Source organism: Drosophila kikkawai, chromosome 3L, assembly GCF_030179895.1.
Source record: "Drosophila kikkawai strain 14028-0561.14 chromosome 3L, DkikHiC1v2, whole genome shotgun sequence".
Lineage (NCBI taxonomy): Eukaryota > Metazoa > Arthropoda > Insecta > Diptera > Drosophilidae > Drosophila > Drosophila kikkawai.
Window position 1 is genome coordinate 651857 of NC_091730.1, and position 26910 is coordinate 678766.

General features: G+C 47.8%; 4 protein-coding genes across 4 annotated transcripts; 2 read left to right on the plus strand and 2 right to left on the minus strand.

Moving 5' to 3' along the window:
- Positions 1 to 1654: 1654 nt before the first annotated feature.
- Positions 1655 to 3325, plus strand: Ppm1. The gene has a single exon (XM_017172579.3). It carries the CDS (start codon positions 1921 to 1923, stop codon positions 2995 to 2997), a length of 1077 nt encoding a protein of 358 aa, XP_017028068.1. The 5' UTR covers positions 1655 to 1920; the 3' UTR covers positions 2998 to 3325.
- Positions 3326 to 4241: 916 nt separating this feature from the next.
- Positions 4242 to 10651, minus strand: Kah (Kahuli). The gene is made up of 4 exons (XM_017172570.3): positions 10330 to 10651; positions 6020 to 6503; positions 5474 to 5960; positions 4242 to 5405 (listed from the first exon to the last, which is right to left on the minus strand). Exons 2-4 carry the CDS (start codon positions 6472 to 6474, stop codon positions 5040 to 5042), a joined length of 1308 nt encoding a protein of 435 aa, XP_017028059.1. The 5' UTR covers positions 6475 to 6503; positions 10330 to 10651; the 3' UTR covers positions 4242 to 5039.
- A 5583-nt stretch (positions 10652 to 16234) lies between these two features.
- On the plus strand, positions 16235 to 22110 carry MED14 (mediator complex subunit 14). The gene is made up of 9 exons (XM_017172535.2): positions 16235 to 16529; positions 16588 to 16682; positions 16750 to 17315; positions 17375 to 17866; positions 17940 to 18307; positions 18369 to 18603; positions 18657 to 19301; positions 19359 to 19663; positions 19726 to 22110. Exons 1-9 carry the CDS (start codon positions 16440 to 16442, stop codon positions 21655 to 21657), a joined length of 4728 nt encoding a protein of 1575 aa, XP_017028024.1. The 5' UTR covers positions 16235 to 16439; the 3' UTR covers positions 21658 to 22110.
- Positions 21970 to 26863, minus strand: LOC108078619 (SEC14-like protein 2). The gene is made up of 5 exons (XM_017172546.3): positions 26220 to 26863; positions 23581 to 23650; positions 23478 to 23521; positions 22506 to 23418; positions 21970 to 22437 (listed from the first exon to the last, which is right to left on the minus strand). The coding sequence occupies exons 1-5, from the start codon at positions 26271 to 26273 to the stop codon at positions 22292 to 22294; spliced, it is 1227 nt and encodes a 408-aa protein (XP_017028035.1). The 5' UTR covers positions 26274 to 26863; the 3' UTR covers positions 21970 to 22291.
- Between the last annotated feature and the right edge of the window lie 47 nt (positions 26864 to 26910).

Here is a 26910-nt window from a genome sequence, read left to right on the forward strand (position 1 = left end):
AGCGGAAATGAAATTGAAACTTATATCAAAAACCAAGCACACCGATACATTTAGCATTGTACTTGATAAGAGCTAACGGATACTAGCGTTTAATCAAAATATTGAATATATATCTCCTCCATGTCGTAAACGGATATGCGTACCTTTTTGAGGGGCCCCAGACAGAGCCCAGAGACTGGGTGTCCAGCTAATTGATAAATTTATCAAATACAAGTAATCGTAGCCATAGCATATAAATGAATTGTCTCGAGACCAAAACGAAAACGAAAACAAAACCAATTCAAAACCAAATCCAATCGATGTAATTGAAACAATGAGCCGCAACGTTTGTATTTATGTATAGAGTTCCCTCCCTAACCAAACAGATAAACCTATAACAATCGAGTTCCGATTTCACCAGAGTTAGGCAGCAATTAGGCTAAGATAAAGATTAACTCGAGTTACGTCAACTTAGTGGCAGTGTAAACGCATCTAGATAATTGATATGATAAGAACTTTTGACTTTTATGGCTGTTTAGAGATTTTATAATACGTCTATATCGATATAGAACTATATATACATGAGATACATAAGCCCGACATTTTCGTAAATTATTTACATACTCAAAGACACATAGACACACGCCCGAGGGGAGGATAACCTCGACTCCCCCCGCTGATTTTCGGCTAGTTCTGGCTTGACCCTTGGCAAGTACCCCTCCCATCGTATCCGGGATGGTCTCGTCTCTCTTGGTAGCGAATAGAGAAAACAAATCGAACATTGTGAAATTTAGTGTCTTTACACTTTAAAGAGAATATATACAAAACGCGGATTAAGTAAGAATTGTGAATGTAGAACGCCTATAGCTAAGCATCACTCCACACTTACACACACAAATTATGATAACTGATAAATGGTAATCTAACATACTCTCGTACATATGCCTAAAAGGATAACGTGTAGTAATCTACAGCCACCACAAACAATTACAAATAAATGTCTATATATGCAAACTCTGTGTATGGATCGAAAAACATTATGTACGCGCCATAGGGATAGCTGTACGTCATTATATACTTCAATGTATTTGTGTATATGGAAGCAAGCGCTATCAAAGTAAACAAAAATTATAAAAAAACAAAACCAAAAGAAAAAACACAAAAAAAAAAAAGAACGAAAAACAACAATAACAAATAACAAATACAAAACACAAAATTATCAAAAGAAAATGCAACTGGTTTTTAAATTACATTTTGGGGGTTTCAGTATGAATATATTTAAACATTTGGAGACTATAAAAGGTTTTATAAAATATAACCTGTACATTAAAAATATATATAGTATATATTAATTAACAATAAAAAGCCTGTGAAGGCATTCCCCCTCAGCTTCTACAATTATTTAGTTTTTACTATTATTTTTATTAGTTACTTTTCTTCTGTGGAATATCCCTTTTATTTATTATTTAAATTTTCAGAATTAATATATATTTTACACATATTATTTTTATCAGAATTAAGGCATTGGAAACTATGAAAGGTTTTAAATAGACAAATAGACAATAAAAAGTTCCAACGAAGTCAAGAGCCTGGAAATGATTTCTTCTTCAACTTTACCAAATTTCAATATTTTATTATTATTTTTATATACTTATTTAGCTTTTCTGTATTATTCCTTGTATTATTAAACATAGAAGGCCACCGAGTTTGAGAGTTAGAGACGAATAATCGAAATTCCAAAAACCCCATTTGGGCCATCCCAGATAGACCCGAGTAACTTCCAAGCCTTAAAGAGAGAGTTTACCATAAATTGCTGACCCAAAATCGCTATCCCACGCCCTCGAGGAGGACCAATTCTCCTGGCGAGAGAGAGAAGAAACCAGAGAAACCAGAATCTCCCATTCGAGGCCTCACAGGGCTCACCTCTTCTTTAGGTTCATCATGGGGCAGACGCTGTCGGAGCCGGTGACCACCAAGAACTCGGAGTGCTGCTCCAACAGTTCCTACCGTGTCGGCTCCAGCTGCATGCAAGGCTGGCGCTCGCACATGGAGGACGCGCACACCCACATCCTGTCCCTGCCCGACGACCCGCAGGCGGCCTTCTTCGCCGTCTACGATGGCCATGGCGGCGCCACGGTGGCCAACCTGGCGGGCAAGCATCTGCACAAGTTCGTTACCAAGCGGCCGGAGTACCGGGACAAGGCCTTCGAGCTGGCCCTGAAGCGGGCCTTCCTTGACTTTGACCGGGAGATGGAGCATAATGGCTCTTGGGGCGACCAGATGGCTGGCTCCACAGCCGTGGTGGTGCTAATCCGAGAGCGACGCCTCTACTGCGCCAACGCCGGCGACTCGCGGGCCATTGCCTGCGTGGCCGGGGTGGTGCAGGCCTTGTCCGTGGACCACAAGCCCAACGACGAGACCGAGATTAAGCGCATCAAGGCCGGTGGCGGCTGGGTGGAGTTCAACCGGGTCAACGGCAGCCTGGCCCTGTCCCGCGCCCTAGGCGACTTTATGTATAAAAAGAACCGACAGAAGCAGCCCGAGGAGCAGATAGTCACCGCCGATCCGGACGTGGAGGTACGCGATATCAACGACGACTGGGAGTTCGTGCTGCTGGCCTGTGACGGCATCTGGGATGTGATGACCAGCGCCGAGGTGGGCCAATTCGTGCGCAGCCGCATTGCCGAGGCCATGCCGCCGGAGGTGATCTGCGAGGAGCTGATGAACAACTGCCTGGCCCCGCGTGTCCAGGAAGTGGGCTTGGGCGGCGACAATATGACCGTGATCCTGGTGTGCCTGCTCCACAACAAGAGCTACGAGGATCTGGTGGTTCGCTGCGGCGGCAAGCGGAAGTCCAGTCCAGTGGAGTCGCCCAGGACCATGAGCAGTATCACTGAGCAGCCGGCTCTGAAGGTGGTCACGCCCTCATCCTATCCGCAGGGCACCTCTAGCTCTCGAACAAGCATGAGCCTGGGATTGGGCCTCCAGAAGAGTGATTCGCGCAGGGAGAGTTCTTAACTAAGTCACACTAGCATATCTATTAACACCTCGTTGCCGTTGCCATGTTTCGATTCACACACATACACCCACTTCGGGTTAAGGGCTCTGGCTTCAGAGCATTCGTCCTCACACCAATCACAGCTGAAATTCTCAGTTTATTTTGTGCAGTTGCTCATCCTCCTCCTGCAGCATCTAAAATTCAAGAAATTGTCCTGGTCGGGGTCATATAGTGCACAATTAATTACCTAGGAAAGAAGTCCAAATAATAACAAACATTCATTTCTAATTTCTCGGGGATCGGTGGATCTCTCGTTTAATTCGAATAAATGTGCAAATCTATAATACAGTTTTAGAGCTAAGTATACGTGTATATATAATATATATCTTTTGGTGTATATGGTATATAAAGGTATATGCTTCTATATAGATACATCTTTGGTCCGTTTAGCTGTAGGTTCGATTCGTACGAAGTTGGGGCTGAGAGTGCAAAATGCAGTGCGTGTCCGTCTCCCGGTAACTACAAACATATGTAAATGACTACAAAATAATGAATATGAATATACAGATTCTATATGATATATGAGTGTGGTGTACAGGCTAATTAGTGTAAGGCCGCGCGCACACTACGAGCTGAAAGCGGAGCTGACGGCTGACGGCTTATCAGCTCTCTGAAACAAACACACTACTTGTATGAGAGCGCGCACAATGAGAGCGGAGCTGAAAGCTGATAAGGTCAGCTCCGCTCCGCTCTGTTTGATCAACCAAACATGTTTGATTTTGTTAGCAGCTGACGCGAGCAGATTTTTTAGACTATTCTTTAAAAAATTGCCCTAATTAGCGCTTAAGTAACAGAAATTTAAATTTCTGTCCAGTTATATAGAAAAGTATGAAGAATTTTTTTAATATTTATTAAAATAAAAATATTGTCAACTTTCCGAGATACAGGGTGCCAAAGTACACTAAAAAAACGTACTTTGTCAACCATATTCTGGAGAACTGGGTGGTCCGATTTCGAAAATTTAAATGTCATGATGATCTAAATAAATATGTCATCGCATTAACAACGATATTTTAAAAATATTAAAGAATTAAAATATGTTTTTTTTTAAACGTATTGCTTGAAAAACAATTACAAATCAACATCAGCTTCAGCTCGCAGTGTGCGCGGCTGCAAAAAGCTCCGATCGCTGATAAGCTTTCCGCGGATAAGCTCTCAGCCGTCAGCTCCGCTTTCAGCTCGTAGTGTGCGCGCGGCCTTACAGTTATGGCAATTATTGCACCACATGCGGCCGTAAGTGCTTAAAATAACGTAGCGCAAACATGTGCGGATACCTCGGTTCTCGGTTCTCGGGGATCCGGATTCCGGATCCATCCGCCCAATGTGCGCTGAATTTAAAGATAAAGACTAGAAATTCTCTCGTTCTGGACCGACTGGGGTGCCCGGAAGCAGGAAACAGTCGGTCCTCCTTAATGCAAAGTGATTAATGGGGGTTAGTAGAGTGAGGGGTGAGTGGTTGGGTGGGTGAGTGAGTCTAGTGCTTGTAAAGTCGTAATGCTAATGTAGGGAGTACGTGTAAAGTTTGTAGCTTGGCTCTCGATCTCATGATCCTGATCCTGATCCTGATCCCGACCCTGATCATGATCATTTTAAGGGTGAGTGTCGTATCGTATGTGCTATAAAAAAATACTGGTTACATTGGTTTTTTGTCGCTGTTCTTGGCAAGTCTCTAATAAGTCTCATTACAACTAAGTGAAGATCAAACGATCAATCGGGATCGATCGATCCAACCTGGTCTCTCTACGTATATGTATATCTACGGAGTATTTCTCATCCTCATCCTCTCTGGGTCAGCTTCTCCTCCTCCTTGTCATTCTGGAATCATCTACTCTCTAAAATGGTACATTAGCTCTTTTGCATTTTTATCACATATTCGTTGACTACAGTAAGAAAGTGGCCTGGGATCGGGTGGGTTCAGTGTGTGGCTTGGATTAGTGGGTCTTCTCCTCCTCGAATTCTTGCTCTCTCTGGTGTCTTTTGCCTGGCGTCCAACTCCCATCTCTTATGCCACCATGGCGTAGTTCCCAGTCAGCTCAAAGGGGCTTGTCTTTGCCGAGTGCGTAAAGTTGTTTTTGGGCGAAAAGTCCACGGGCTGATCCTGGCCAGCAACGCCTTCTGTGGTGGGATTGGCCTGCGGCTGATGATAGTGATAGGGCATGGCCAGGGGCAGGGCCAACGGATGGGGGCTGGGATGCAGCTCCTGGTAAAGGCCGTGGATCCGATGGGGCAGCACCGTCGAGGAGTGAATCACGCTGAAGGAGGACACGTCCGGGTAGCCCTGGTAGGCCAGTTCCGCCTGCCGGCGATCCTTCTCCTTCTGAAGCAGCTTGTTGGCCAGCGTGGACTTGGCCGAATCGGGAGCAGCACACTTAAAGAAACGTAAATTATACAAATGAGGTAAAAATAGAATAATATTTTCATGTTTGTTTTTATTACCAGGGATCTTGGTGTTAAGCCCGAGCCAGAAACTACTCCCGCCTCCGATTGCTGGCGCTTGGGCGACGTGGGAGGGCGTGTGCCATGAGCCGGACTCCCTCCAGAGCGTGAGACCCCACCTGAGCTGGTTCCAGGACGGTTCTTCATGCAGGAGGACTCCTCATGCTTGTAGAGGTAAGACTTGAGGGCAAAGGCCTTGCCGCAGCGGGCGCAGGTGTGGGGCTTGGTGTTGGAGTGCGTCTGGATGTGGGCCCGCAGGTTGCTCTTGTCGGCGAAGGCCTTCTCGCAGACACTGCACTTGAAGGGCTTCTCGCCGGTGTGGGTGCGGATGTGGCCCTGCAGGAGCCAGGGCCGCGAGAAGCGCTTGTGGCAGAAGTGGCACTCACATCCCTGGTTGTGGGTCCGCACATGCATCGAGAATGCGGGCATGGACACGTACACCTTCTCGCAGTAGGGACAGTGCCGCGCCTTCTTGTCCATGATTGACCTTTGTACGAAATGGAGAATGGATTAAAGTCGAAATGGTGCTAATCCTCCGCCACTCACCTGTGGGTTTGTCTATGGCGCGCCAGGTTGGAGGATGTGGAATACTTCTTGCCGCACTCGGGGCAGATGTGGTCGTCCTCCAGCAGCGAGGAGGAGCCAAGGGCCTCGCTCTGATCCTGGTTTCCGTGTTCCAAAGACTCCCTTTCGACTCCCAGATGATCCTCAGGCGCCTGCAGGCAGGAGGTGGAGCCGTGGCTGGAGCCGGAGCTGCTGCTGCTGGTGCAGGAGTTCGAGTCGGAGAAGGTGCAACGACGAAGTTTCCTGCGATCGAACACCTTGTGGCTGTAGTAGTTCGAGTCGTCATCCGACGAAGCGTAAACGGTGGCCGGCTGACCCTGGCCAGATGGCTTCGCCTCGGCGGTGATCAGCGGACCCGCCGCCACAGTGACCACCGCCAGCTGTGTGAGATTATACAGGTCCTCGGGTATGGGCGTGGCCTGCTGGTCCTTCGTCATCTTGGCCCAGTTTAGGGGTAAGTAGGTGCCTGCAAGATTTGGGGGAAATTCCGTGATGAAAACAGCATGACTAGTCCCAAAATATTAATGAGTGACCACGGCAACCTGCTAAGTGCGTCATCACCTGGCTAAAATAAGCCACGACATCGTCAATGTTTAATATAAACCAATTTCTATATAAATATGCCCGATTCGCAAGAAGGCCCATGTAACCCCCGCAAATTATTTTCAGAAGAAAAATTCTAGAAGAACTCTTAAGCTTTTAATTTTAAGAAAAACGTAAACGAATTCCCCCTGACTCTGGGTGTGAATGAAGTGAATCCTCATTAGCACGAAGCCTTTAATTAAACGATTTCACATTATTTGATGATATAGCCGCTCTGGTTATGGCTTTGGAAATCAATAAAAACACGCCAAATGTCGACAGAACCCCTTTCGAAACGCACCGCCATCCGTCTTGCCACCTATGTATATACATTTGTATATCTGCCGAGATAGATCATAGATCTTCCCCTCCTGGTCGTGTACGCCATAATTCTCGTTTGTTTATTTGAAAATGCATCAATTTATAATTAAGGACAGAGTCGAGAGGCCACACTTGGACTCGGATGTGAGCCAAAGTCGTCTGCATCATCATCATCATCGGTATCATCGCCAGGGGTTGGGTTGAGGGTGACCAGAGACCAGAGACCAGAGGCCGAATGCCTTGTGCCGAGGCCCACGGGGCGTATGATTAACGTCAGCATTGCATTCTGGCATTCTGGGATTCTGGCACTTGTTGGCTCCGCCGCGGTTCTGCTGGTGATCTACTGATCCGATGATGCTCCTCTGGTGGTGGCTCTTTGCGTGGTCAAATAAATTGATGTCGAAATGAGTGCGCTTAATTTGTATGTGTTGTCGTGGCATTGATTAATCTCGCACGTAATTGGCGCAGCCTTAGTCAGGTGGGTTCTGTTTTTGGGAGCTGGGTGCCAGTGGCTACTGTCCCCGCACAGGGAATAATATCAACTCGGGAATGGTTCCGAGGGGAGTCAAGTAAACGTGATCATGGAGGGACATCTTATTATTTATTTATAATTCTTATTATTATTTCTATTTGTCTCCCTCGATGACTCACTCTATTTTGGAAAAATCAAACTGAAATGCTTATACATTTTCCCTGTTTATTTTTCGGTTGATTTGTTTATCATGGGAAAGTTTTCTCCTTTGTTTGGCTGCCCCCAAAGATTGTCTAAATAATCGGAGAAGCCAACTCATTCACGAATTAGGGAATCGGCGGGGCCTGCTCCTCCACTCTTGAGGAGGTCATGTGCAATAATGCGGCTGCTGTTTTGGTTTCCATTTTGTTTGTTTCCCTAAGACTCTCGGACTTTGCCTGAGGCCAGCCGCGTGATTTCTTTCGGGGATCGTATGGTGTGGGTGTGGGTGGTGGTGGTGGTAGTGGTGCGGCAACCTGTTGCGCATTCTTGGCTGCCAATTCTCGTGTGTGTTCTGCTCGTGCTCAGCCCCCTCCTCGGGCAGTACATCAAAATGCTGGCGGCAATTAAGCAGAATATCTTCGAATTTCCCGCTGCCAAGGTGCTCGAAGGTGTTCAAGAGTGCTTTTCCATGAAGGAATCGCTTTCGAGGCGAGTGGGTGTGAGCTAATGCCACCGCCAGACGTCCATAATTTGTGTCTTGGCAATTTGCGGCCCATTTATTCGTCTCTATATACGTGAATATATACCACCTGAAGCACTGTTCCCAGGTGGTTGCCGCACACATAACACACGGTTATAGCGCTCTTCCACCTAATCACGTCATTTCAGTTTCAACAATTTCGATTTCCTTCGAAAGCGAAATACCGAAAGTTCCCCCCCGAGTTGGCTCTAGAGAACAATGTGCGTCTGGGAATTTGCCGGGGGAAACAGCTGACAAGTGGACCGAGCTTCTCCTCTACCTCAGCCTTCCCCTCAACATAATCCCTCCCCAGCAGCAGCTCCCCTGCCATATTTCCGATGTCAGAATCCGTTCGAAATGTCGCATGTTTCTGTGACAGGCCGTTAATTAATTATTCCGCCGGCCCCGTGCGATTGCAGATCGGTAATCGCAGATGACAGGACCCACGGAGAGGGTGGATGTGGAGCAGAAAGCGGGGAGAGCCGATCTGTGCCTTGAAGTCTAATGGAAAACACTTGCAGGCCTCGGAGAACTGGGTACGAAATAAATCAATATAGATATAACTGATTGAAGTTTTTTATGGAGATCAAGTCACCCATATTAAATCAATTTTAATTTCGCTAATATATTAATAGTATTAGTTCTCTCTCATTATTTTAATAATAAATTATAGTTGCTATTCTGCTGAGGCGAAGCCCCTAAAGACCATGGATGACTCATCTTCCTGTTGTCCAACCAAGCCAAATCTTCGGGCCTATCATGTGCAGCGAACAATGGCATTTCGCTTGCCATTTTCCATTTTCTTTTTCTGCGCAAATTCAGCTTGGTACGAAACAGCCTCCGTGTCCGTGTCCGTGTCCGGGTGCGTTTACGTATCCACATTTCTGGGTAGACACCGAGTTCAAAGTCCTGTTAATGTACACAAAGTCATGAAGAGGAGGAGGAGAGCACGGTGATGGCCAGCAGAGCCATCCGGAGGTGGCTTCGGTGGCCTTAACATGCGTCTTTCTTTCTTGTGGGACATCTATAAATACCCATAGGTATACAATAGCCAGGGAGGCAGGGAGCATAGGAGTAGGCACTCTGGCGGATCCCTTGCATAGTTTACATTTTAGTTCAAACTTGAAAACGGGAAAATGCACAATAAACAAATCCGGCGCCAGCCTCAACCTCTGCTGCTGATCCAGCGAGAGTCAATGCCATACGATGGGCGAAATCCCTTTCCTTTTTAAAAACTAAGAGGAAATTTTAGCTTGGAATTTATAGAATTTCAATCTTGATTTTGTATTACGATCATAGAAAAGCATTAAAATTAATATAAAATATTGTGCATTTTATATTAAAAGCGATAAATAATGGACAGATAAAAATGATCTTTAATTAACTTTAAATCAAGATCAAATAGTCTGCGGTTTCCTAAGTTTCTCTCCGTGTACGACCTGCTGGAGAGCCACCCCCACTGCGTGCGATCCAATGGATGTTTTGGAATTGTTTGGATTCGGCAATCCGCTTTTGTTTACCCCGGAGCGGGGGCCCTCATCAATCGTTGCCTCAACTGCAGTTCCCGAAGGCTTGTTTACCGCTGAGGATAAACATTTGGACGGGAAAGGACACAAAGGAGCAGCAGAGCACCAGTGGAGCGGAGGAGCCCTAGAGCTATTCATTCACCTGTAAATCAGAGCAGCTAATTATCAATCGTAAACGGAAGATCGATCTGCCGAATATTCCGGGTATCTACGCAGTTCTACTCTCGAGAAGCTAGACAATGGCCAGGCCTATATGGGTATATGGCTGGCCAGAGATATAGTCATATAGGAAGCCACTCACTAGCTTGTTTCCCGGCAACTATTTCCCGGCCCGCAACGAAGCAGCTCATTGCCAATGCAAACATTGCTCACGTAAATGTCAAAATATCAAAAGAAATAATAATATTAATTTAACAAGTGCTCGGCGGTGCGCTGGGGCTCTTTCGGGGGGGGTCTCTTGGGCCCCGAAAAATCGGAAAATGGGAAAATGGGAAAGCGTTCTGACTTCTGCTCTGCATTCACGCGAATCTGGCGGCCCAATCCCAGACCCAGGCATAGTTATGCACGCCCAAGGTGTGTATTGTGTAATCGCAAAGGTGAACCAGGGAAATTCCGCCACTTTCCCGGAAAGCCCGTTTCCATTTCATTCACTTTTTTTTTGCCAACTCACCCCACGCAATTCCAATAGTTTTTTTTTTTTGTATTTTTTTGGGGAACAGATCCAATCCGATTTGTTCGTTCTTCGTTGCTCTACCTCGCTCTCTGCGGATGATTCAGTCACCGATGGGGATCAATAATATATCACACACACACACACACGCACGGCGCGTTCCACGAATTTCACCACCCGAGAAAAGAGGGATATGTGGCGATGTTTTGGTATCCGCAGTGATCCTCACTAATTGTCAGACCGATGGGAACAGTCGCACGGACGGACTCCGAGCGCTAAGAAGGCGGGCGAGCGCACGCAGCGAGATCCCAGGAAGAACTGAGCGTTCTTCGCCGGACCACTTACAGTTTTTACATCTTGCGCGGCGGCGGCCACCTCTTGCGCTGCCTCTGCCTCCGTCCTCGTCTTCGGGTCCGTCTCCGGCTGCGTCTACGTCTCTGCTGCCACACAGCACACGGCGAGAAAATTGAACTAACTTGGTTTTAGCTCAGGCTAAAAAAGAGGTATAATGTCAAAGTTGTTTTGTGCACATTTCTAATTAGCAAATCGGCTAATTGAATTTAAAATTTAATAAATAATTTCGTTCTTCATTTAATGGATATTTTAACCCATTATTAAATTTGAAAGATCTGTATATTTTTATGCCCTCCCAGGGTATTATACTTTTATTCAGAAGCTTGAAATTTAGTGAAGGAGTCACTTTCGACCCTATAAACCATACATATTCTTGATCAGCATCGAAAGCTGAGTCGATTAGGACATGCTTTCAGGAAATAAAAAATTTCGCCATTTTCATGAAACTGTATAAGGGGTTACATCATTAAAATTCTTAAAAATTGGCCAACATTTTGATTTCTAAAAATTTTAAATTCAGTAAACAGATTTGTTAATCTACAAAAAACGAGAACATAACTGCTTTCCGAATTGAATTTTATGCTTCTTTGACTTAGTTATGATTTTTTAAAGTATTAAAATAACTCAAATATTTTCTGTTTTTAAGAGGGTTTTATCATTTTAATCAGTGAAGGAGACATTTCCGACCCTATAAACCATATATATTCTTGATCAGCATCGAAAACTGAGTTGATTAGGACATGTTTTCAGGAAATAAAAAATTTCACCATTTTCATAAAATTTTATAAGGGGTTACATCATTAAAATTCATAAAAATGCCCAAAAAATTAAATTTAAAAAATAATGAAATACAGTATGCAGATTTTTTAACGTTATAAAAACTAACTCAGAACAGTTTTCCGAATTGGAATTAATGCATTTTTGGCTTAGTTTTGAAATTAAAAGCACTCCATTACTGCAGGGCTATTAAATTATGAACATTTGTCTTAAGTACCACCCCTTTCGCTCTGTGTACCTCCGCATTCACGTCGAGGAGGTGACGAAGCTTCTCTGCGCAGACACGAAACGGCGGAACGACGTGGACGACAGCCAGCAGCTGTTGTTAGCCGCTCTTCCCTAGGATCGCCGTGGATCGTACGGGAGATCGCATCGAACCCAACTCCAAGAACGAATCACGACGCTGACTGCGACTGAAGCAGCGGCAGTGGCAGCGGCAGCGACGGTGTGTCGGCGATTGGAACAAGTGTGTGCGGTTTAAAAATAAATCAAAAATAATGTTTTCATTATGCTGCTGCTTCTGCCCCTCTCGGAGCAGCTCTGGCTGCATATCCCGAAAGGGAAAACTGTTCGCTTTGCGAGATGCTACGGCTAATGCTGGTGCCGGAATGGTGAAGATGGTCCTCCTGCGGCTGGCTGGCAGGACCACTGCGCAGAATTCCTCTAACGATCCGCAGCCAGTGTCAAAAACCTCACACACTGGGTAAAAGCACAGCAGGGGTTGAGATAATATATATTTTTTGGGAAAAGTAATAACTAGTTGAATAACTAATGTTGAGTAATTTGTATCTCTAAGATACAGAGTCTTTTTATTATTTTTTTATAGAGCATTATCAAAATAGTAAATACAATTATTTATTATCAATTATAAAAAAATATTAAAGACCTAAAATAAGGTTACATAGTTTACTTAAAGTGATATTTCTCTGAAACTAAACGGGACATTCTCGTAGAAAATTCCTTTGTTTACTGAGTGCCATTTATATGACCGCTGCTGTGCATTTTATGCCCCATGTGTGACTGAGTTTTTTCGCCTGCGCCCCATGCTGATTTTGCCTAGAAAGTGTGATGTTGAGAGGCGGGAGAGCCGAATTCTACCGCTTCGTGGTGGGGCGGTTTCTTCTCCCTCCCTTCTCTGAGTCTTCTTTTTGGGATTCTTCTCGGTGTTTCCTCCGACTTTTCCGCTCGTTCCTCTAGAGTGACGCAGTCGCCTGCAATTTGGCATTTCGCTGGCGCAAGTACTTGTTGCGGGCATCCAAAATAGACTCCTCACTCACCTGTGCCGCCGACCTGCTCCTCCTCCGCAGAGCACCCACTTTCCAATTCTCTCCCGTGTGCCGCCAGTCGCTCTCTCTATCTCTTGGCGATATTTGGCCTTTGAAAGGCCCCAAAAAAACTGATTCCTCACAGGTGTTGTCGTCGCTTCTGCGTTTCCACTTTTCTTTCGGCATTTCATTTTTCGACTTTTCAGGCGTAATGAACTTAATGTCGCCCCTTTTGGGGATCTCGGCAGATGTATTGGGTGCTAACGTATTTTCTATATACTCGATATGATTTATGCCGAGCGCTGGTTCTGTTGGTTCTGGTTCGAATTGGTTTTTGATGTCTTACAAAAGATCTTTACAGTTCGGGGAGGGGATTGTAATGGGTTTATTTATAAGGCAACCCTGCTCCCTCTACCCTTCCCGACTAATCGGTTTTTTAGTGCTTCCCCCTTGCCTTGCTTTATGCCTCGGCTTTTCGCACTTCTCGGGCGCATTTTCACACTCTCCCACAGCCCACGCAGCAGCAGCAGCAGCTCCGAAGACAAAGGAAAATCGGTGGGCTTTGTCTGGCGCCAACATGGAAATGCAATTTGAATGGTAAGGTCAGGACGGGCATGGCCATGCATCACGGCGGAGAGCTTTGGACCAGGGGTGACATGTGCTAAAGACATCTTGTGGCAGCAGCAGCCGCCACTTTAATCACGGTAATTAATAAGAGGAAAGAAAGGAGCAGCAGGCACAAAGGAAGTGTCACGGCGAATCGCAGCGAATCAGCTCGGATCATTGGGTGCAGCAGCCAGTGCCAGTCTTCACCCCCTCCAAGAAGCAGGCTCCTTCTCCAGGCCTCACCCGGAGCGAGCATCGTCGCGACTGGCGGCCATAAATCTATTTTCGTCCTGGTTCCAGCCGGAGTCTGCCCCTCCTGCTCGCTGTACTCTTGCTCACTTGCTGCGCAATTGCGTGGTCCGATCGCCGCTCTGCAATCTCCCATACAGCGGCTCCTGCCCCACCTCAACACTGACAGAAAATGGGCATTAGTCAGGTGTCCAAACTCAAGATTTCTGCAGTGTTTAAAATTCAAAATTAATTGGTCTTTATTGCAAGATTTTTAATGTGTAATTTACGCAGTTACAACTACCAACTATCTGTCTTATTTTATTTTAAATAATCAATTACCAAAAGAAATAAATAATAATATAAAAAACAGTAATCTATATACGGGCTTAAGCAATTTAGAAATAGTTTTCCACCATTTAAATGGGGTATTTGAACATATTTAATAATTAAGTAAAGTAAAGTAAGTAATTAAATAATGCTCCCCAAACCTTTTCCCCAGTGCATGACAGTTTATTAAGTGCCCCTGGATCTTTATTTTTAACTGCTCCCATCGACATCGGGTGGTTCTTGGGATCGTATTCTCTGCGTAGGTAAAATGAAGTATGTAATGTGGCCACCGCCTCGTCTGTGCTGAATCTCCGAGTGAATTCCAAACGACGACTTCCAAGAGTGTCCAATTATTTAAGGCGATAAGTAAGCGGAATCCCATTTAATGCGAAATTCAACAGGAAACAAAGAAAGTGCAGGCAAATCACCAATTTCTCCGCCTTTTGTTTGGTAAATTATAGAAGCTGGAAAATCAAAATCAGATCAATCGATCCGAGATCTCCTCGAAACTCGAGTGGCCATAATTTATAGGGAACTTCAGCACCCAATTCAGCATCCCTGGTCGCATCCTGTTTACAGGAATTTCAAGGGTTCAAGCGGATGGAGGGGCACCTGACTTTAAGAAGTCTGGGAAGGGGGAGACCAGGCCGGATATGTGAGTAATTCCTCGGCGAGGAATCACAAGAATCAGAGCTGCCGCCGAAGTTTGGATCGTGCCGTTCCGTGGCGAGATCATAAAGTTCTATTTATACCGGTCCGATTGGGGGAGCTCTAGCTGCGGGAAGTTCAAACTCCAGATCCCAATCCTCGTCGATGCCAAGTGCAGCAGCAGCAGTGAGCGAGAGCGATTCCGTAGGTGGCTGCCACTTTGCAAGGCCCGAAAGGGAGAATTTCGCTCCCAACGGAGGTGATGCTGGGGCTTGGCATGTGCCGCCACTTGAATCAGTGGCTGTTTATTGACGGGAGCAGGGAGGAGCTGGGCGGAACTGGAGGTGAGGAGCGGAGAGAAGAAAGCAAGAGGAGCACTGCCATGTGCAATGGCAGCGAAACATCAACCGTGTCAAAATTCAAAGAAACAAAAGCGGAAATGTTTTTGTTTTCCTCATTTTCAACAGCCGCCGTCTCACATGGGGAAAACTAAAACAGTCCGAGAGTGGTAATGGAAAGCTGATTTGGTCAATGAACTTTTCCTTTTTTCCCCTCCGTCTATAATTGGCTGCGGCCGCGGAGCTCAATTGAGTTATTAACCTGGTGGAGGAAACGATGCCGAAAAGATTCTTAGCTGCACATTAATTTACACAAGTGCCTGATTTAAATAATGATTATTACCTTTTGATTTTGTTATTATTTATTCCTTGGTTTAATTAGACAAAAACATTTCCGTTTTATTTATTTATTATACAATTACTTATATTTTCGTTAATTTTGATTAATTTAATATCAATTTTAAACACATTTATTTTAATACACATTATTATACACTTGCAGGGTATAATAATTTCAATCAAAAGCTAGCAAAGCAGTGAAGGAGTCATTTCCGACCCTATAAATCATGTAGAACAGTTTTCCGATTTAAAATTAATGCTCTTTTGGCCGAGTTATAATAATTTTAAATTTTCAAAAAAATCAAGAAGTTTTTTAATATAAAAAATCAGATTTTATAATACTAAATAATATTTTTCTAAGTCAAGGAGTCATTTCCGACCCCATAAACCATATATATTCTTGATCAGCATTAATAGGCGAATCTTTCTAGACATGTCCGGAAGAAATCGATTTTTTGGCCATTTTTGCGAAATTTGATAAGGGGTTACATCATTAAAATTCTCAAAAATGACAAAAAAAAATGATTTCTTAAAATGTTAAATATGCAGACTTGTTAAGCCAGAAAAAACTAGGACAGAAAAGTTTTCCAAACTGAATTTAATGCATTTTTGGCTGAGATTTGATCAATTTTTTATTCAAAGCCAAGATCCTTTGGCAACTGCAAGGGTATACAAATTTCGGCTTCCAGAATTTTGTTTCCTTTCTTGTTTTAATAGTAAATAAAATACTTATCCTTATATGACTTTGTCTATATGAATATGTAGGTATTAAATTAATCTTACATTTCAATATATAAAATAATAATAAAGTCATGAATTACTGTAACTCTGTGTAATTTGAATTCCCGCCCAACGTCCGATTGATTAATTTATCGAGCCACTTCATGGCGTTGCCAGACAATTCGGTTTCAATTATCGAATATCATGTGTAGTTCGAATACCAGACGTGGTTTGCGTATCAGGTGTGACACTGGATTTTTTAGGAGGAAATGTTTGGGATTTTTTAGGTGGAAAGAGCTAACTTGCATCTGGTCACACTGCGACTCTAACTCAAGTGAAAATGCGATTTCGCTGCTGAAATTTTCGCGAAAAACGCCGGAAAAGATAAGAAAACGCTGGAAAAACATTACCAAAACATGCACCACTAGTGTGGGCACCCAACACACACAAGCAAAGCACCGAAAACGTGCGAAGATAGCGAGGAGCACCGCCCCAGCTAACAAACATGGCGCCCACCCCCTTGCCTTTGCCCCTGCCCCTGGAGCAGATGCCCGGCGTCGGCGGCGGCGGAGGCGGCTATTTGCCCGCAGGACAGGTAAATATCTTTGAAGATCCACGCAGCATTAGGCATTTCATCACATCTGCATCTGCAGGAGGGCGGCCCGCGGATCAACACAATGTCGTTGTCGGTGCTGATCGATTTCATCATCCAGCGCACGTACCACGAACTCACCGTGCTGGCCGAGTTGTAAGTGATTAATACCTCAGTGGTGGTGTTGGTTCTCCATTCGCTCAGACTCTTGTTTCCCTTTCAGATTGCCCCGCAAGACAGACATGGAGCGCAAGGTGGAGATCTACAACTATGCGGCGCGCACCCGCCACCTGTTCACGCGCCTGAACGCCCTGGTTAAGTGGGGCAACTCGGTGTCCAAGGTGGACAAGTCGTCGCAGATCATGAGCTTCCTGGACAAGCAGAACATGCTGTTCGTGGAGACGGCGGACATGCTGGCGCGCATGTCTCGCGAGACCCTGGTCCGCGCCCGTTTGCCCAACTTCCATATTCCGGCTGCCGTCGAGGTGTTGACTACTGGCACCTACAACCGGCTGCCCACCTGCATCCGGGAGCGAATTGTGCCTGCTGATGCCATTACCCCAGCGGAGAAGCGTCAGACGCTGCTGCGCCTGAACCAGGTGATCCAGCATCGTCTGGTGACGGGCAAACTGCTGCCCCAAATGCGAGAGTTTCGCATTAAAAACGGACGCGTCACCTTTGAGGTGAAGCACGAGTTCAGCGTGGCCCTCACGGTGATGGGCGACAGCCCGACTGTGCCCTGGCGGCTGCTGGACATCGATGTGCTTGTGGAGGACAAGGAGACGGGCGGTAGGCATCCTACTATCTAGTTGTTTCCATTGTAAAACTAGTTTTCTTCCTTTTTTCAGATGGCAAATCGCTGGTGCATCCGTTGCAGGTGAACTACATCCACCAGCTGATCCAGGCACGGCTCGTGGAGAACCCCAATGCACTGAGTGAGGTTTACAACTGCCTGCACTACTTCTGCCAGTCCCTGCAGCTGGAGGTCTTGTACACGCAGACGCTGCGCCTCAACTACGAGCGATTGGATGACAACAACATTACCCCGGAGGAGTATATACCAGGGGTAAAGCTCACCGTCTCTTATTGGCGAGACTTAAAGTCGGAGCTGGGCTACCGCCTCACGGTGCAGTCCGATCCCAGCGAAATTGGGCGCCCTTTGGCCGTGGTCCACGTGCCGTCGTTGGGTGCCAAGGAGTCGGCCGAGGTGGCTGACCGGGCCGTGCGCTCCGAGCATCTCTCCATGGAGCGTCTCATTGTGCACACAGTCTACATACGATCAGTGTCGCGCCTGAGCGACCTCAAGCTGGAGTTCCAGGCCTTCCTCAAGGACGTTGACTGTGAGTGTAAATGTTGCAAGTCTCCCCGCCGGCACAGGTAACCACTGATCATTTTAATCATGTTTCTCCATAGTTAACCTCCAAGGAACCCCCGCCATCCTGACCGTTCCCGTGCTAACGCCCTGCCTGCGGGCAGAGCAGATCCACATCACTATCGACACCCACACGGGCATGTTCCGCTGCCATGTGCCCAAGCATCTGGACTGCCCGATCACCGAGGAAATGCAGGACTGCCTCAACGGAGATCGGGGCAAACTGCCCGCCCTGCTCTCGGAGCTGCGCTTCTGGATCACCCATCGGCGGTGCGAAAAGACCCTGCAGCACCTGCCAGCCACAGCCACGGAGACGCTTCCCTTTCTGGCCCAGCCGGAACAGGAGCTGCTGCAGCAGGGCAGGCACAAGATCTACGTTAAGCTGCACAGGCATCCCAACATCGTTCTGGTTTGTATAAAGGACCTGTGGATGGGTTTCCCGCAGACTAACCAGATTTCTTTCCCTCCAGGTGGTTCAACTCAAAGAGAAGGCAACGATGCCCAACGAAATGGAGTACACCTTCCACTTGGGCTTCGTGGCCTACCAAAAGGACGAAGCGGACGTGATTGACGACTCCGCCAAGCAGCTGGTGTCCGTGGTGGCCCAGCCGCCCTCTGACATCCCCAAGTGCTACACCAAGCTGATGCGGCTCATCGAGTTTGATACTTTCGTGGCCACGCATGGACCTGGCACCGAAGTCGATGGTAAGGCCAAGTCCGCGACATGGTTAAGCTCTCTAATAACATTTTCCTTGCAGCGGAGGTTTCCCCCCACAAACGCAAATCAAACGGTGATCTGCTGGCCCCTCCCGCCAAGCAGCAGAAGACCATCTTCCCCGCCTACTTCATTCCGGAGCTGGCCCATGTGGTGGCCATGTGCGACGAGAAGATTCCCTTCATGAACCTCGCCCAGACGCTGTCCAAGCACAACATCCCCCACAGTGGCCTGCAGGTCGAGGCTAATGCCACCTCCCTGGTGCTCAAGATTCTGGCCTTGCCTCAGCCGGGCAAGACGGTCTTTGCCAGCAGCCAGACACAGCAGCAGCAACAGCAAGGCGGAGCAGCTGGACAGGGTGAAATGAAGACGAGCGGATCCTCGGGACTGCCCAAGATCGAGCCGCATGTCTGGGACGATCTTATGCGCCGCGTGCTCTCCATTTCCGTGCGCTCGCAGACCAACAAGAACAGCCAGGTGCGCATCTGGGTGGTGGAGTTCGTCTTCTACAGCACGCCCCTGCAGAGCAGCCATCAGAAGGAGCAGGGCAGCCGGCGGACAGTCTACCTCACCTACGAGCAGGCCAACAGCGACTTCTCCAAGACGGTGGAGGATCTGCTTAACGACTGGTCCAAGATCGTCTACCTGTACACGCTGGTCCACGACTTTGCCGAGCAGCTGCGCAACAGTGAGTTGAATTTAGTCCCCCGATAAGCTGTCTTGAATTAAGTTTCCCTTCTTCCAGAACGCCTCTCGCTCTGCGACATGCTGGTGGTCAAGTCGTACAGCTACATGAACCTGCTGCTGGGCTACGGGCCCAAGAAGGAGGTCAGCTGCAACATCTACTGGTCGGTGCAGTCGCACGGCTTCCGCCTGACCTTCGTGGGCGGTATGTCGGCCGTCAATGCGCACTCAATGATGCGGGACCAGCTGGCGCAACATCTCAACCAGCAGCACAGCCTCACCCAGATCGCCCAGATCCTGCACGAGACCTACAGCCCGATGAGCTCCATAGCCAAGCTGCCAGTGCTTCCGTTCTTGGGCATACCGGTGAGTCCAGCTCCGAGCTGCCACGAAAGCCCATCTTGATGCAGAATATCTTCTCCTTTCAGCGCCCCCAGGTGCCCGTGCTGTCCTTCTGCATGCTTGCCCAATCCCCCTGCCTGATGAGGCTCACCTACCAGGCCGTCTACTGCCTCGAGCTGCGCTTCCGGGCCAACAGGCTTGTCTCCATCCGCGACGGAGCCAGCAGCCGCTTCGAGCGCAACGTGGTGGAGGAGTTTACGCCCATCCAGGGCCTCAAGGCCTTCCTCTCCAAGTACGTGGACGAGTCGGCGGCGTACAGGGGACGGGCTCCCCACGAGGACGACAACCCACTGTCGCCGATGGGCCTGGAGGATAACTTCGGGGGTCCCAGCAGTGTGGCAGGTGTTAGCGCCGGCGGCTCCTCTCCGTTTCTGGGCACTGGCATGCGCGGACCGCAGTCGCCGCGGGACAGTGGCCTGAGATTCCCCGCGCCCCACACGCCGCCGTCCAGCTCCAATCCGCACACGCCGGCCAGTCCGCATCCGAGTGCGGGAGGTGCCGGCGGAGGAAGCGGAGCCCAGGGCCATGGAAACTTTAACCTGACATCTCCGCCAGCGCCGCACATGCCGCATCCGTCGCCCAGCGGCCTGATGCCCTCGTCGCCGCTGAATCCCCAGCCCAGCCCGCACATGGTGCATAGTCCTGGACCGAATACCCTCTACATGCAGAGCCATCAGGACTCTCCCTTCACGGCTATGTCGCCGGCAAATAACAACTGGCCAGGATCCCCCAGCATGCCGCGCCCCTCTCCACGGCCCGGACAGAGTCCCGAGCACAAGGGTACTGGCGGTGGCGGCGGAGGAGCTGGAGGAGCAGCCGGTGTAGTGGACAGAGGCGTTGCCCGAGGCACCCTAAATCGCCCCTGGGCCGGTGCTGTGCCCACGCTGCTGACCCACGAGGCCCTGGAGACGCTGTGCCGGCCAAGTCCGCATCCCAACAAGGACATCAACGTGCCTGACATGAGTCCGCTGGAGCGATTCCTGGGATGCGTTTACATGCGCAGGCAGCTGCACCGGAACATCCAGAGCGAGGAGACGCTGACGGCGCTAAACAGCACGGAACCGGGCGTCGTGCTGTTCAAGGTGGACGGACTCCAGTGCCAGGTGGTGCTCAACCAGATGCACATGCAGACGCTGCACCTAAAGATCTCGCAGCTGCCGCCGATGCCCGACAAGCTGCCGCCGCCGTTCCAGCTCAGCCCGGACGACCTGCTTGTGATCGAGCAGTACTTCGACACACGGGTGGCTGCGCCGCCCTACAGGCCCAATTCGCTGCACAGCATCTGCCGGCTGCTAAACCTGCCGGCCCAGGTGCTCAAGGACTTTGTGCAGATCATGCGCCTGGAGCTGAAGCCGGAGCTGGGCGGCGACCAGCTCAAATGGACGGTGCAGATGTGCATGCGCATGCCGCCCTCAGCCGTGCCCATCGTGCCCTGCGGCAATGCCTGCGTGGTCCTGGGACGCATGAAGATCCTGTTCTTCCTGCAGATCACACGGATCCCCTACGGCGCCGGCGTTGGCGTGGCCAAGGACTGGAAGGACAGCCCCTCGCTGGTGCTCCCCATCGTCTACGACATCCAAACGAACGTCACCCAGATGGCGGAGCGCAACGGGCAGGTGAACTCGCCCACCATGACCGCCGCCAGCACCCTGCTGCGTCGATTTGCCGAATTCAATGCCCAGCAGAATCAGTGCACGCTCTTCCCGGCCATCTCTGATCTGCTAACGAACCTCCAGCTGGCCACTGAGATGCCCCAGCCGCCGCCCAACCAATCCATTGGACCACCAGTGGGTGTGGGCGTCGGAGTCGGAGTAGGTGTGGGTGTGGGCGTGGTGGGGTCAAGCCCCAACCCGATGATGCCCATGCAGCAGCTCCAGCCGCAGCAGGTGGGTCCCCAGGGACCGGTGGGACCCGGTGTCTACCCGCAGATGGGCCCCAATCCGGGAGGTCCGCAGTGATGAAGGCGCAAGCGCCGCGCCTCCTCGCAGCAGCCGTGAGCTGCGGCTGAGAGGCAATCCGGAACGGCGAGCGATTATTTATTCGTAAGGAGGTTGAGAGGAGCGTGGGGTGAGTTGACTTTTGAACGTGTCTCAAAGCCTGTACAATGAGGAGCTTACCTTCGAGAGCGCAATTTTTTTGGAACCCTTTTTGCATGCTTACAAAAGCGAGTTACTCTAGGATACTCAAAAATAATTAAGGAGAAAGTTGATACAGATTTCAATCTTGCACTGATCTGAGCAGACACAATAATAAACCGAAATAAAGCCTGGTTTCTGTTAAAGATCAGGTGCTACATATATACATTTTATTGTGCCGTACTCCCTGAAATAATTACACATCCACGATTAGAGATTGTTAAGTAAACAGTGCGGCAAAGTAATAAAGAGACGTAACTTTAGATTTAACTGTAACTGTGTGAGTCATACTAATTTGTTTCTATCACATGGTTCGATTGCAGCTGCGCCGTGCTCCGGAGGAGGACGCCTAGCAAATGCGTTGTGACTATATTGCACCGAGGTTAGTTCTTGTTGTCTAGCTAATAATCTATCTACTCCCACTGGTATTTGGCATAGTTGCTGATTGAGCCTCCGCTCACTGCTGCTTGGCCGCTATCTGGGTGCTGTCCATTTGGCTGGTCAGCTCGGAGATGCCCTCCTCCTCTTCGGAGATGAGGTCCACCCAGTAGCGAAGCTTCTTGCTGCGCATGTAGCTGGCGGAGTTGTCAAAGACCACCGTGTCTGTGGGGGATTACGGTTCACAATTAATCAGATATGCTTCAGAACAGTAGTGGCTAGAGGCTACTCACAGGTGGTGTTGGGTCGCGTGGAGATGTAGCCGATCTCGTCCATCTCGTTGGAGTATACCGTGCCCAGGTGCACCTCGCTGCGCTTCTCGCCAGTCTGCTCGTCCACACTATAGATGCCGAACTTGATGTCGTAGTCGATGGTGCGGAACTCCCACGAGAGGATCTTCTGCTCCTCCTGGTTGACCTTGAAGTGCAGCTTGAGCTTGTCGCCCTTGGGCACCTGCGTCTCCACAAAGTCCCTGTCGCTCTGCTGGCTGCTCTGGTCGATGTACAGTTCCTCCGGTAGCTTGCCGCCCCAGACCATCAGGGCCTTGCACTGGGGGTCTCCGTTCCTGTCTACCATCTCGCCGCCCCAGGCCTTGGGGAACGCCTTGCGGTCCACGTGGGAGAAGAGCTGCTGCTGCCAGCGGTCCACGCCGGACTTGTAGATGACGATCTTGCTGGTGGTGTTCTCGTCGAGGAACTTCTTCACAATGTTAAAGGCCACCGAGAAGAGCTTCGGCGCGTTGATGATGTAGCACATCTTGAGCAGCTCCGGGAAGTTGGCCTCGTACTGCTTCACCGTGGAGATCACGCACTCGGCCGCCGGTCGCCAGGCGTACTGCTTCAGGTTCACGTTCTCCATGTCGAAGAACACCACCAGCTGGCGGGCCTTCCACCCGTGCTTTTGGCTCTGGTCGTAGGCGATCTTCATGAAGCGCTCCAGCAGCAGCACCAGGTACTTTTGGAACTCAAAGCGCGTGACGCAGTGCATCATGCCCCACATGTCGAAGTTGGCAAAGGGGCAGACCAGCACTGGTGATCCCTCCTTGTCGTAGCCCATGAGCCCGTAGGGCAGGTATTCCTGCAGGGCCCTGGGAGGATCCCACTTCTCGATGTTGTCCACGTTCCACATGGAGCGGGTCTTCAGGCTCTGCAAAGATCAAGTCAGGTATTATTTGGGTTCGGATGCAATGGCATCGCGCCACTTACAGCTCTCAGCATTTTCTCCGCCGCATCCATGTTCCATTTACGAGCTGTTTCGGAGGCATTACGATTACAACGTTATCTTTAACCTTTTACGGGGACAACTCACCTCGCAGCCAACGCACCAGGAAGTAGTCATCGTGCGTGCCCACCAGAGCATCGTCCATCTGCTTGCGGAACTGTAAACAAATGTTTATACATGTATAATAGTTATTTTTTTATGAATTTTAGAGTGTTGTTTAGAGCTGAAACAGCTAATCGCTAATCGTCTAATCTGATTGATAGTCCAATTGTCTCGATGATTTATTTTTATTGAAGGCCAGTACAACTGGTCTTAGTATTTATTTCTTTTTTATTTTTCAATTCCAGGCGATAAAGCTTACAGTCTTTTTACGTATCGGTCTTTGTCTTAATTGCTGCTAATTCGTATTGGCCTTGTCCGAGTGCCAAAATCGGTTGTTGTTGACACGAACGAAAGTTGAATCGGCGATCGGTGAGCAGCGTCTCTCCTTTCTTCACCTTATCTGCTGCCTTTGTTTGCTGGCCTTTTATTAACTTATTATTAACTAATTTATTGGGCAAACAGCACGTACTTCGATTTGCATTCGATCAAGTGCACATTTAACGCCGTTTCAATCGCCCAATTGACTCGCGACTGCCTCCCCGACCAGGTGCTGAGTCACTCGGCTCTGACTTAAAGGCAAAACCACTCGAAATTCAATAACGAGGCCGCTCCGCTGGCTCACTAACCCAACCGCTTCTTTTATTTATTTTCCTATGATAGTTTCGGTTTTTCAGTTTTCGCTTTTCGTCGTTTGGCAACAAACTTGGCCGCTTGGCCGCCTGGCTTTTATTATCTTCGGAGAAGGCTGCCTCGACTGACTGGCCCCCAGGTGACGGCTATGCCACTGTGTGATTGTGGGCTCCATTAGCGCGCCGAGTTCTGCTGCGCGCACTTCCCCGTTTTACCTCTATTTCTGGGCCTGACTTTGACTGTAATACTCGGTAATGGGCCATCGAAAATTGAGTCTATATTTGGCCAAGGCACTTGGTATTTAAGGCTAGTATTTACCTCTGGCTTACAGCTTGCATTTAACTTGGTCAACTCTTGGAAGTTTCTCCACGTTGACTGGCCGGAATTCTTTTTTTCTTTGCATTTCCAAAACAAGAAACCTGTTGCTCTCGTGATTTATGCAAAATACTGCAAGATTTCTACGGGGTCTAAGGTCCGCTCTGGTCAGGGCTCTCTCTGAGCTCCGTTCTGGATAACTGCTCGCGCTTATCGTTGCCACTTCATGTTTATTTATAATTGTAATCGTAGTCATTGTGCCATGAAATGACATGAGCACTTGGCGACTCATCGCAGCAATTAAAACAGGGCAAGGGTCTGGTCTTAATATCGAGATTATAGGCAATGATTTACACTTCTCCAGCTGGTTCCGCATTTGCCAATTTAAATGCATTTATTCCCCCCCGAGTATTATAATTATTATTAAACTGGTCTTTGTGGGTTTTTATCGACGACTTCAGCTTTGTTTTCGATTTCGCAAGCGGCCAGAGAGAACACACGAGAAGTCAACAATTCGCAACTGCAGAAACTGGCCTCATCAGTGGTTTGCCTCAGGAGGGGTTTCAGGGGTTAAGACAACACCTGCAGATGCAGCATGCAGATATTTTTAAGATGTCAAACGATCTGGCAGGCGTTAAACTCAGGTACGGTGAGTACAGTGGTCTCTATGCCCCTGACAACACATAAACCTAGTAAGTTCTGTGGCCACATAAGCAGGCCAGCAGCTGTTGAAACAGTAGGTCGCTGATGTCTGGCCGAATTGCTAATAATAATCGAGGAGGAAGCCAAGCGAGCAATTGCTGATTTCCATAGCCAGCGGAGTCAATGCTCCGCTGATCACAGAATGACTGTTCTGTTTTGGTTTAGAATATCGAATCGATCAACACATTGCCTAGTCATGGGGAAATTCAGACCAGCAATGATGCCAAGTTGAGGATTAATACATACTAACCCCTATGTTTATACATTTAATTAAATCTCCTATTCTAATTTAAGTGCCATCGGATATGCTTTGATTCCTTTCACTTTCCAATGATCATCATATAAAAGACTCTGGTTTGTTGCAAAAATTATATAAGAAATCTTCTTCCTTTCTCTTTCTCTGCTTTCTAAGCTGACAAATCCAAACTCAAGTCAAATTCAAGAGGGGTTTTTGGTTTAAGATCTTTTACACGTTTCAGGTTTCTGATTTGTTTACAAATTGAACAGAGAATCAAGTACGAAATAGTTTATTTTCAAGTCAAATGACACACTTTTAAAGCAAAGCTAAACAGGGGATTTTAAAGCAGTTTGCAAGGTTACACTTTAAAGCCTTTTATAATTAGCAAGTGTAATTAAGTGTAAATTGCTACCAGGGGTAAGACTTGTCACTGTTTTGAAATATCTATATCATTTATTTCCCCTTATAACTAGAACTATTTCAAGAACCAGGTAAAAGCCCTCATTAATTCTATAAATTACTCTCAAGGGAGTCACTTTTCTTAGCTTAGTTTAGTTCTGTGTGGGAAACTTGGAATGTGTTTGGAAATATCTAAGCCAATATTGATTTTGCTTGAATATCTAACCCTGAGAAACATAGCATTATTTCCTACCAGATAAAATTCTCAACATTAAGTAAATGTAGGCTCACTATGGATCTTTATCTCTGCAGGTAAATACCCCTTCCTCTGGCCCCTTACCTTCTCCAGAATCGCACGCTGCTCCCCGGTAATTTCGGGCATCGGACCGGACATCTTTGGTGCTTTATTATTATTTTTATTCCGCTGATTACGTAGATCTTTTATCCCGGTTTATTGACTGAAATGCTTTGCCAATTTGGTAAGCAAAAAAACACACACTCACTCGAGAGAGAGAGATATGAAGATGAGGCCGAGAAGTGGATTTCTTTTTCGTTCACACGCAAAATTTGAAGCTACGGCTTTTGCCTTGGTTATTTGGTTTTTGGCAGCTGCGCTTCGCCAGCCGAAGAAGAAGAGATAACAATAAAAACTTTCTACTATTATTTAGCCGTTACGTTATACGTTAGCGCCATTTAGCCGCGCACATTTCCATTTCCACTTCCAGCGCAATTATTCTGCGTTTTAGGTTTACTTTTATCTTTTTCTAGGTTTTATTTCGGTAGCGCGGACACTCGAGGCGAGGCAGCTGACTGCCAGGCTAATTACAATAATGCAAACTTGGAAATAACTCAGCTCAACTAACTGGGCCCCCAAGGCGAACGTCGCACGCAAATGGTCGTGGGGTAAAAACACATAAACAAACTGAAACTCAACAACTGAGCGGAGTGTATCTGGCAGATACGTTTGCCTCGCGTCGCGTTCGATTTTAGAATGCTTTTGTTTTCGCATTGATAAAGCGTCGAACCGGTGA

Excerpts from the sequence above, each read along its gene's own strand:
- Ppm1 (XM_017172579.3), top strand. The coding sequence starts at position 1,921 with ATGGGGCAGACGCTGTCGGAGCCGGTGACCACCAAGAACTCGGAGTGC.
- Kah (XM_017172570.3), bottom strand. The coding sequence starts at position 6,474 with ATGACGAAGGACCAGCAGGCCACGCCCATACCCGAGGACCTGTATAAT. Across the intron at positions 5,961-6,019 it reads CGCCATAGACAAACCCACAG|GTCAATCATGGACAAGAAGG; the intron begins GTGAGTGGCGGA and ends TTTCGTACAAAG. Across the intron at positions 5,406-5,473 it reads GCTTAACACCAAGATCCCTG|TGTGCTGCTCCCGATTCGGC; the intron begins GTAATAAAAACA and ends CGTTTCTTTAAG.
- MED14 (XM_017172535.2), top strand. The coding sequence starts at position 16,440 with ATGGCGCCCACCCCCTTGCCTTTGCCCCTGCCCCTGGAGCAGATGCCC. Across the intron at positions 18,604-18,656 it reads ACCTGGCACCGAAGTCGATG|CGGAGGTTTCCCCCCACAAA; the intron begins GTAAGGCCAAGT and ends TTTTCCTTGCAG. Across the intron at positions 19,302-19,358 it reads TGCCGAGCAGCTGCGCAACA|AACGCCTCTCGCTCTGCGAC; the intron begins GTGAGTTGAATT and ends CCCTTCTTCCAG.
- LOC108078619 (XM_017172546.3), bottom strand. The coding sequence starts at position 26,273 with ATGTCCGGTCCGATGCCCGAAATTACCGGGGAGCAGCGTGCGATTCTG. Across the intron at positions 23,651-26,219 it reads AGCGTGCGATTCTGGAGAAG|TTCCGCAAGCAGATGGACGA; the intron begins GTAAGGGGCCAG and ends ATTTGTTTACAG. Across the intron at positions 22,438-22,505 it reads CACGCGACCCAACACCACCT|ACACGGTGGTCTTTGACAAC; the intron begins GTGAGTAGCCTC and ends AATCCCCCACAG.